Source organism: Peromyscus maniculatus, chromosome 4 (assembly GCF_049852395.1).
Source record: "Peromyscus maniculatus bairdii isolate BWxNUB_F1_BW_parent chromosome 4, HU_Pman_BW_mat_3.1, whole genome shotgun sequence".
NCBI classification, from domain to species: domain Eukaryota; kingdom Metazoa; phylum Chordata; class Mammalia; order Rodentia; family Cricetidae; genus Peromyscus; species Peromyscus maniculatus.
Window position 1 is genome coordinate 8,542,811 of NC_134855.1, and position 10,846 is coordinate 8,553,656.

Consider the following 10,846-nt stretch of genomic DNA (forward strand, 5'->3'; position numbering starts at 1 on the left):
TTCCAACAAAGTCTGGTTCATTTTATTCTTCTATCCATCGGACCGCTGGCCTAACCCTACCACCTCTTCTCCAACTACACACTTCTGCATTAAAGGAGATAGAATGGAAGTCAAAACAGACCATTCCGCTGGCACTGCATGGTTTTTCTTTTTCTTTGGTTTTCTTTTCTCTGGGGTGGCTGTAGGGCTGGAAATTGAACCTGGGGCCTTTCACATGTTAGGAAAGTGCTCCACCCAAGCTATATCCCCAGCCCAGCATGTTTTCTACTGGAACAGTTTCATGGGGTGTTATGTGGCATGACTGTAAAACATGGATTCTCCAAGTTACTCCAAGATACATCATCATGCTGGGACACAATGCTCTGAAAGGGACCCGAGTGTCCAAAGCCATCATTCACTTCCACCCTGGCTTTGTCTCAGAACAGGAAAGAACAGGCCTGGCTCTGCTGCGCCGCTGCAGGTGAGGAATGTGTTTGTCAGATCCTCCCTGGGCCACGTGTGGTGAAGACTGACCACACAGCAGACTCTTCCTCCTCCTCCCAGAGAGGCTGCTCCAGAGTCACACGGTCCCATCCTTCAGCACCTGGCCTCACCCCTCCTGTTCCAAAAGCCTCTGGCGTGTTTCTAGCATGATCTCCTCCATTACTTCTGGCTTTAAGATATCTTTAATCTGAAGGAAAACAGAGAAAGGTATGTGTTCATTCAGAAATAACCATAAGTAGAACATTAAGTCAACTAAAATGAGGCAAGGAAGCCTGGCTAACACTGTCTGCAGGCTGCACTCCATCAGGCTGCAAGGACACTGTTCCAGCTCTAGACCCAGCTTAAAAAGCAAGCCAGCAAAGTGCCCTGGGACAGCTGACAGAAACACAGTTCAGTCGCTCATCAGAAGATGCCTGAGGGGCTGGAGAGGTAGCTCAGTGGTTAAGAACACTTGCTGTTCTTTCAGAAAACTCTGGTTCAGTTCCCAGCACCCACATGGCAGTTGACGGTAACTCCAGTTGCAGGGGATCTGAATCTGACACTCTCTTCTGGCCTCCGCAGGCACCAGGTGTGCACATGGTACACGAACTTACACCCATGCAGGCAAAACACCCATACACATAAAATTTATTTTTTTATTTAAGTCAAGAAAAAAAATCTTTCTACTTATTTGAAAACACATCAGGAAGATGGGTGGATTTTGGAACAGGCAAGATCAAGTGTGGAATGCTATTGTCATAAAAATATCCTACCTACACCTCCCTCCTATACCAAATCTATAGCAATACTAGAAATATCTCAGGAAACATGGCAGGGACTCATTAAGGTTGTCTCCAGGCTAGTTCCTGCCATGGGGTATGGGAAGGAAAGTGTAATGCTGAAGGAACAAGGGAGCAGCTCACACACACACACACACACACACACACACACACACACACACACACACACACACACACACACACACGGGGAGTCTGGGTGGAGTACCTGATGTGCAAGGGAAGCCTCGTAGCAGTACAGGATGCTAGTGTCATACAGCATCATCCGCTGAGTTACCAGCAAAACTATGCAGTTCCGAAGCCGGGAGATCACCTCTCGATCACTAAGGGCTACCGGCTACAAGGGACACAAAGGAGAAGGGAAAAGAAACACATACAGGATCCAAATAAGCAAACAGCCCCAGAAGCCCCAGAAGCGAGAAATCACACTAATTTCCAACACGAAACTCCATGCCACCCTAGTGTTGGGATAATCTTTTTGCACACTGGCTGGCAGGCAAGCCCCAGGAATCCTCCTGCCGTTACACACACACACACACACACACACACACACACACACACACAGCACTGGGGTTACACATGCACCAACACATCCGGCATTGTACCTGGCTTCTGGGGTTTGAATTCAGGTCCTCATGAAGGACAAGGTAAGTACCACCTGAGCCATTCCCCACCCTCTGCTGCTTCTTCAGTGGCTCTCTGGCTATCACCCTGTAACTCTGCCACCGTCACAAAGCTCAGGGCAGCCACTGAGTCATCTCTTTAGGGAAGACAGGTCAATCAGGTGCTCATGAACACTCTAGCTCAGACTCATTCAGAGCATAGCAGTTTCCTCAGTCCAGACGGTGAGTGACCACAAGCCACACTGAGGCATCACACAGCAGCTCACAGACAAAAACACTGCAGTGCCGCAGCACCTTTTGAGTACACTTGCAATGCTCTACAGCGATAGAATCACCCAGCGCTGCAGTTCTCAGGACACACACAGCCTACATGTTAAGTGCCACAAGACTATTGACATAAAGTCAAAACAGGACTCAGCAGATAAAAGCACTTGCTGAGTAGACTCCCAAAACCCACATAAAAGCTAGGCAGAGCACAAAAGTCTGTAATCCTACCACACCCATCAGGAAATCTTCAGAAGTTCATAGGCCAGCTAGCAGAGACCTTCTCAAACAAGGTAGAGAAATGCATGGATCAACAGCTTGTCCTCTGACCTCTACATGTGTCATGGAACATGGTACCCCCCATCTCTCTGTCTCTCTGTCTCTGTCTCTGTCTCTCTCTCTCTCTCTCACACACACACACACACAGACACAACAGCTGCAATGATGCTCACTCACCTCCAGGTTTGCAGTGAAGCCTCCAGCATCCTCATCTTTGTGCTCAGGTGTAGGGTAGATCCAGATGAAACCATTGTTACCCAGAATAACTGAAGCACCACACGGCAAGTCGTGGAAATGAGTCTTCTGTCGTTTCACCAGGGAAGGAGACACCTGGACTAAAACTCCCTGACCTAGCTAGAGACAGACCATAAGGCAGGCATGGTGGCGCACGCCTTTAATCCCAGCACTTGGGAGGCAGAGGCAGGCAGATCTCTGTGAGTTCAAGGCCAGCCTGGTCTACAGAGTGAGTTCCAGGACAGCCAGGGCTACACAAAACCTGTCTCAAGGCAAAGCAACAACAACAAAAGGAAAAAGGAAATGGATCAGAAGCACAGCAGCTGAGAGGCTGAGGCAAGAGGCTCACTAGGCTGTCTGAGCTAGCTAGTAAGACCCCATTCCCCCACAAAAAAGAGCAAGAAACAATAAGTGAGGATGAATGCAAAGTAGGTTACAGAATACACATCCTGACATACCTCATCATTTGGCCTTCCTATGGATACTGTTGTCACCCAGTGCACACAGAGCATGCAGTCTGCAGAAAACATTTCTGCCCACGGCTATTTACACATTCCAGAGAAGGTGGCAGTCAGGCTGATGAGATAGTGGTAAAGGTGCCTGCTGCCAAGCCTGACAAGCTGAGTTCAATCCCCAGAACTGAGTTCAATCTCACAGTAGGAGATAACCAACTCCTATAAGATATCCTCTGACCTCCACACGTGCCATGGCATGCACATTTTAATTAAAAGAAAGAGGTCGCCGGGCGTTGGTGGCGCACGCCTTTAATCCCAGCACTCGGGAGGCAGAGCCAGGCGGATCTCTGTGAGTTCGAGGCCAGCCTGGGCTACCAAGTGAGCTCCAGGAAAGGCGCAAAGCTACACAGAGAAACCCTGTCTCGAAAAACCAAAAAAAAAAAAAAAAAAAAAAAAAAAAAAAAAGAGGTCGTCAATACTCTGTCACTTCCCTTTGCCTTCTAATCCAGAGCAGGTGTGCTGGCTATTACAGAAACTAGAGCCAATGAGCAGTCCCCCACTGCCCACATAACAGTTTCATTCCATGATCCTAATTTGGATCTTAACCTCAAATTTCCATGCCACCCATAAGACGTGGTTCACTGGATTAGTAAACCCATGCCTGGTCTTGACTGGTCAGCTCTAGATCCTCACACCAATAAGAAGTGTCTAGAGCAACAGGCTGTGGAGGTCCGCACACACAACACCTCCTCTTACATCAAGAACATGGCGACAGCTGCCACTTCATTAACGGACACAGCTTTTTGTTCCTCTTGGAAAATGAAAAGCCAAGAAACAACGACACCCTAATGTGTCCTAGGAGCATGCTGTCTTTAAAATACGTGACCTCAATAATGGAAGCTCACAGAAGCAGGCAAATTTCATTTAGAGGCTGGGATGGGAAATCCATCTTTGCTAGCAGTACTATCTGCCATGTTGACTGCACTGCAGACATGGTTCTGCAGACATGCAGCCAGCCTCTCAATTCCAGGTTGACATCTCCCAGAGGGAGCAGAGCCTCACAACCCCAAGTAGAGGGGCTCTGCCAGAACAGGCTCCTCAGGAGGAAAAGGATTTAGGACATTAATCACCCTTTGTCCTGCCACAGGTAGCAGAAGCCCCGTCTCCCCCAGGCCCTGTGAGCACAGTCAGCCATTAGTCCTAATCAACTGGGTTCTATGTTGTTGCTTTTTTAAGATGGGGGTTGTAGGGAGAGGTTGTCTCACTATGTCGTCCAGGCTGGTTTCCAATCTGTAATTCTACTTCAGCCTCCAGAGGGCTGGGATTACAGGGCTATGACACCGCACCCAGCTCCTACCAGGCCTTTAGGTCAGCAATGCCAGGAAGAAGTAGACTTGAAGCCTCCCAAGCCTGACTTACCTTTCCATATTTCAGGCTCCTTGTATGCAGAGAAACAGCTCCATCTGAGAACACTGCCTGGACCTCCGCCTGCCCAGGTGATGAAGGAACAACAGCAGCCATGGCAACCCTCTCTGTCATCTGCATGCATCCAGCTTGCCTTTCCATCACCAACAGGCCACCCTGCCCATCTTACATGACCCCAGGGGGCATCACTATGACCTCACTTCTCCCCTTGGTTGGCAAGGGTATCTTGATACAATCTTTTCTACTCTCTGGGGTAAATGTTCCTATCATTTAGGAAACTTGAGGGCTGGGGAGAGTGGGTAAAGATAGTTGCCATCAAGCCTGTGACCTGAGTTTGATTCCTCAGGATTCACATGGTGGAAGAAAAGAACCAACTCGTACAAATTGTCCTGACCTCTACATGCACAGAATAGCAGTGATCGCACACATAAACAAACAGTAAGTGTAATCAAATATTTTTTAAGATAAAAAATGAAATGTGGGTCTAAGCCAGGAATGATGGTCTATGCCTGAATCTCAGGACTCAGGAGGCTGAGACAGCAATGCCATATTTGAGGCTAGCCTGGGGTACACAGTGAGTACAAAGCTAGCCTGGGATATCCTTAAAAAGGACAGAAAGACAACTGTGTCTAGCTTGCACCATGGATCTATCACAAGTTACCAAAGCAAGGCATCGTTCTGAGCTAAGGAGAGAGCAAAGCTGCAGCCGAGGCCGGGACACCTGAGCCAGCTCAGACCCTGCGGTTCCTTTCCTCTGGTCAGAGCACAAGCACGCTTGCAGCCCTGTAGGTCAGGATACACTGATGAGGTCTCCTTCCTGTAAGAAGCCTCTCATGGCCAGCTCGTCCTCGGCAGATCTTCTCCTCTGAAACACACAGGAGAAGGACCACATGACACAAGTCTCACACTCAGGAAGAGCTCTTTCCATCGCTGCTTTTGCTTGAGGCCTGTGAAGCCATGGTATGTTAACATGAAGAACTATGACAAGAGGGAACCTGAGTCGCTGGAGAACAAGGGAGATGATTCTGGCTCTCCAAAGAGGGACCCTCCTGAGCTAACCCAGACCCTCTGCATCTCAGAGTCTGTTTCCCACTCCCCTACACTTCCACCAGGCTGGGTCTGCTCATGTATCTCCTTCTTCTCAGAGTCCCTAGCCTTACCCACTCAGACTCAGACTCCAGAGGCCCGCCTATGAACCCACCACTCCGCTCCATGTTTCTGCATCCTCCTGCCACCATGGCTCAGCTGTCTCCTGTCCTCCGCCATCTATAAGCTCTCTAAGGGACTCAGCTGTCTCCTGTCCTCCAACATCTATAAGCTCTTTAAGGGGCTTAGGTGTGCCTCCTTTATTCTGGACTCTCCATAGGACCCAGCTTAGGAAGCCTCTCTGAAATATATGATGGAACTGAACCAAATACCATTCAAGTCATCAAAAACTAAAGACAGCCGGGCAGTGGTGGCACACGCCTTTAATCCCAGCACTCGGCAGGCAGGTGGATTTCTGTGAGTTCAAGGCCAGCCTGGTCTACAGAGCGAGATCCAGGACAGGCTCCAAAGCTACACAGAGAAATCCTGTCTCAAAAACAAAAAAAACAACAAAAAGAAAAGAAATAAAAAGAAAACTTGGGCTGGAGAGATGGCTTAGAGGTTAAGAGCACTGACTTCTCTTCCAGAGGTCCTGAGTTCAATTCCCAGCAACCACAATGTGGCTCACAACCATCTGTAATGAGATCTGGTGCCCTCTTCTGGCCTGCAGTCATAATGCTGTATACATAGTAAATAAATAAATCTTTAAAAAAAAGAAAACTAAAGACATGTGGGGCTCAGTGGTGCACACCTTTAATCCTAGCACTGGGGAGGCAGAGGCAGGTGGATTTCTGTGAGTTCCAGGCCAGCCTGGTCTACAGAGTGAGTTCCAGGACAGCCAGGGCTACACAGAGAAACTCTGTCTCAACCCCAACTCCCGCACTGGCAAGAAAAAAAAGAAAGCTAAGGCCAGTCCTTCATGGGCATCTTCCCTATGTAATGCCGATGCACCAAGAAAAAGAAATAAGCACCAAGATCCTGGGGCCTTTCTCCCCAGCTCCGTCTTGGGAGCCCACTCCACGGGTGTTTCTGCTCTTAACACACACTAGCTGCTGCCTATGTCGGAGACCAGGGCCAGGAGAAAAGCCTATGTTCACCAAGGCAGCAGACTCCATGGCACACAGTGACGGTGTGAAGCAGAGTTCTATGGGAGAGCAAAAGCTCCACAGCTCAACTGGACAGGTTCAGGGCAGGTAAGCACTCACCAGCTCCCCTCCGGGCAGGTTCATGGATGAGAGGAGCAAGACAGAATCCAGCCTGGAATTGGTCTCCACTTTCCACCTCTTCTGTTGAACCTGTATGGAATGCAGGGCAGCATCTCAGGGCACCTTCTCATACAGCGTCTCACAGAATCTCACAGAATGAAGGTCCCATCTCCGGGCCACCAGCCTCCTTCACTTGGTAAAACGGCAACTTTACCTCTGTGATTCTCCCCACCACAATGTCTCCTACTTCTCCATTGTATCTGCAAGAGAAAGCAGAAGGTTGCTCAGTAGCCAGCGGGCTGCACAGACCAATCACTGTCTGAGACTGAGTCAACAGACGGGACTCAGTAAGTATCTTATTTAGGAAACAGGTGTAACTACCATGTTTAGACCTGGGGACTTCAGAATCTCTCTGTGTATTAGCTATCCTTAAAGAAATTGCTCATTGTGAGCCGTTCCTTTCGATTGCTTGATTATGTGACAAATTAAAAACACGGAGTCCTCGCCTGTGAATAGGGATGAGTTCATCACCAAGCAATAGAGGAGAAAGGAGACTCTGCAACAGGTCACCATCCATGGGGCTCCAACTGCCACCTCCCTGCTGCCTGCCTGGCTCAGGAACTCTGCTGGCCCCTCACCCTGATTCCAATGGTGAAGTGCTCTTTGCTAAAGCCCAGGCATTAGAGACTAGGTCTCCTTCTACTCCCAGGTCCCTCACCTGCCAGCAGCTGCTTCCCCTCTCCACAGCAACTGTTCTCTCCCATTCACCCCGGGTCAGTAAGTGCTTACCACCACCACCCTCATCCCCCACCCCAACCTCCCATGCCTAAGCCTAAACCTTAGAACATCAACCTTGGTTCCTGTCCCACTCTGGGGTAAGCTCAGGACAAATCCTGCTGCTGGCATCTTAAAATGCATGAAGGAAACAAAGACATCCAGACTGGAAAACAGGAACTAACCATCTCTATTCTGTTAACTTTCCTTGGACACATCAGTTATTGCAAGTGAGCAATGTTCCTACAGAGAGAAAACCCCAAAGAATAAAGTCCAACACCCTTTCATGGAAAGACACTCAGAAAACAAAGTACACAGAGGAACTCGCCACTCCTCCTCCTCAGTGCTGTGCTGCCACCCTCGTGCGAGCTGCCACCGCTTTGTCATTCGTTAGATAACTACAGTTCCCTGTCTAGCTCCCCGTGCCCCTTCAATGTCCATAGCAGCTACAGCAAGTTGATTAAGACATAAGCCAGAGCCAGGCGGTGGTGGCGCACGCCTTTAATCCCAGCACTCGGGAGGCAGAGCCAGGCGGATCTCTGTGAGTTCGAGGCCAGCCTGGGCTACAGAGTGAGATCCAGGACAGGCGCAAAGCTACACAGAGAAACCCTGTCTCGAACACCCCCCCCCCCCCCCCCGCAAAAAAAAGACATAAGCCAGATCACAGTTTTCTTTTGATCAGTCCCTTCCAAGAGCTTCCCAGATCAATAACACAAAGCCCAGCAGCCATCACAGCCAGGCGAGATGTCGATCACCTGCCCAGCTCAGCCCGAGCTCCTCTGTGACCACTCAGCTCCATCCCCACTGGCCTCCCTTCTGGACTGACCTTCGTGGGCTGCTTCTAGGTACCTGGCCCTGTGTTAAGTACTTTACCTGTAGCGCGTCACTGAATTCTAACGAAAATCCTGACGTGGCTATTTTCTTTACTATGCAGAAAAGGAAAGTACCCGAGGCTTGGAGGGATCAAGTGACATGAGGAAACCTTTGAAGCTCACACTACTACCTTTCAGGATGTCCTGGGAAGGAAAGGGTTTGTTTGGCTTACAGGTCACACTCCATCATCAAGGAATGCCAAAGCAGAAACCTGGAGGGCAGAACTGAAGCAGAGACCATGGAGGAACACCACTAGCTTGCGCCCTTCCTAGGCCTGGGCTCAAACTTAGCCAGCATATTCATTCCCTTCCCTACCCACTCCCCAGCTTAGACAGGGTCTCTCCATAGCCCTGGCTGTCCTGGGACTCACAGAGCCGCCTGCCTCTGCCTCCCCCGAGTGCTGGGATTAAAGGCGCGCATGGTGCCTGGCCCTCCAACCAGTGTTTTTACACACCCCAGACCCACAGGCGGCCCAGGGATGGACTGGGCCTCCAACAGACATGCCCACAGGCCAATCTGATGGAGTCAATTCTCCAGTTTAGTTCCTGCTTACCAGTAACTCTCCACTTGTGTCAAGCTGGCAGCCGAAGCTAACTATGACACACAGCTGAATTCAACACAGCAGGCCTGTAGCAGGACGGATTGTGGAGTTGGAGGAGACGGAAGAGACCTGTGTACAACCCACACTTGTCCTCACCTGGTTTTCAAGGCTTTCACACAGATCAGTTTGTTTACTCTCTCCACGGAGCCAGCCACAGACGCAATGAGCTTCTCTTCCCCCATGTATGTCCCATGGCCCCTGTTGAAAGACAAGGCCACAAAGAAAGGATAGCGTGTTACAATGGAGGTGACCTCTCCCAGCTAGAAGAACCTAACGGGCTCCTCCTGCCCTGAGCCTGATGCACTCCTCAGAGTGGACATCTCCGTCATCCTAAACAGGACAGTTCAGGTGTCACCTTCCAACAACCTCCCTCCAGGATCTCCGGCAACACAGGAGTCCATTCCCAGTCGCCCCCCTGACCCTGCCCTCCCTCATCCACTGCAGTTACAACTTTCTGATGGCATTTCCTGTTTGTGTCTCCTCGATAGACCGTAAACTCCACCAGGGCATAGGTTTTCACTTCTGTACCCCAACCACACAGGATATGTTGAAAATACGAAGGAATGAATCCTAAGAGTTCTACCATCCAATAACCTTAAGCTTAAAGCTTAGAGGCAACGCTATAAACGTTTTAACCTCATTTGTACCCAAAAAAGGGAAGAACCTGGTGTGGTAGTCACACCTCTGAGTCCACAACTTGGGAGGCAGAAGCAGGGGGATCTCTCATTTCCAGGCCAGAGTGGTCTAGAGAGTGAGTTCCAGGACAGCTAGTGTTACAGTGAGGCCCTGTCTCAGAGTGATAGAGAGATAAACATGCAAAAGGGAGAGACTGGCTACCTAACGCAGAGTCCTCTTTGGTGGTAATACAATGCGAATTTGCTTTTCTGCCCTACTGTTCAGTTCATATGATCCTCACTGCCCTACCAACTGCTGTTGTCGCCGCTGTCTTCAGGGTGGGGACACCGACCTTAACACGGTGCTACGGCTAATAACAGTAACGATGGCGGCTGTCCGGCTCCGTACTCTGCCCTAACTACCACGACACGCTGGCCTTTCCATGATAGGTTTGTACACCTGGGTGCATCTCGCACTGTGTTGGCTCAAAACCCCCCAAATCACTGCTTCAAAACCGGGCTCCTCGCTGAGGTGACACTGAGGGAGGTGACCAAACCAGCCTACTGTCCCTTAGAGGGCTGTAAGGAGGGTCCTGCTCCCAGCTCCCCCCAGTTCTCCCTCCCCAGGAAGGCTCAAAACTCCTGTTTCAGGCTGAGGACCCAAGAGTTGCGGACGCCCTAGGTCAATGAGAGTCAGGGCTGAGACAGGGTCACCCAAGATGAAGAGAGTCAGAAGCAAGAGGCTCGGAACGGAGGGGGCTAGTGTGGGTGCTAGGATGTGTCCCGGGCACCCCAGTAACTGAGATACAAGGGGACGGGAAGCCGGGCGGCCGGGGCAGCAGGCCACGTGCAGGGCTCTGCAGCCGCCTCCTGAGGCCGTGGGCCCCCCAAATCCTCACGTACCGCATGAATCCTGTGTCCGTGGTGATCGTGTCCCCCGGTACCACCAAGTGCTTCTTGGAGTCGCGGCCCAGGCTCTCACTGAGAGGTTTGCGAGCCTTAGGAAGCCTCATTTCCATCGCCATCTTGGCGCCAATGATTTGCGCAAGCGCAGCTCTACTCTCGGTGGAACAACTCCCGCCCACCTTCAGAGCAGTGACCAATAGGGATGCATAGTGTAGCGGCCATGTTGACTATTGGCAACTATTAAGTTA

General features: G+C 50.4%; 1 protein-coding gene across 1 annotated transcript; it reads right to left on the reverse strand.

Moving 5' to 3' along the window:
• Nucleotides 1–10,747, reverse strand: Exosc2 (exosome component 2). Its single transcript, XM_006983443.4, has 9 exons — nt 10,596–10,747; nt 9,175–9,276; nt 7,045–7,090; nt 6,831–6,920; nt 5,339–5,404; nt 4,534–4,602; nt 2,603–2,779; nt 1,468–1,596; nt 1–670 (listed from the first exon to the last, which is right to left on the reverse strand). Exons 1-9 carry the CDS (start codon nt 10,715–10,717, stop codon nt 590–592), a joined length of 882 nt encoding a protein of 293 aa, XP_006983505.1. The 5' UTR covers nt 10,718–10,747; the 3' UTR covers nt 1–589.
• Nucleotides 10,748–10,846: the final 99 nt, after the last annotated feature.

Excerpts from the sequence above, each read along its gene's own strand:
- Exosc2 (XM_006983443.4), bottom strand. The coding sequence starts at position 10,717 with ATGGCGATGGAAATGAGGCTTCCTAAGGCTCGCAAACCTCTCAGTGAG. Across the intron at positions 5,405-6,830 it reads ACCTGCCCGGAGGGGAGCTG|AGGAGAAGATCTGCCGAGGA; the intron begins GTGAGTGCTTAC and ends TGTGTGTTTCAG. Across the intron at positions 2,780-4,533 it reads GGAGCCTGAAATATGGAAAG|CTAGGTCAGGGAGTTTTAGT; the intron begins GTAAGTCAGGCT and ends GTCTGTCTCTAG.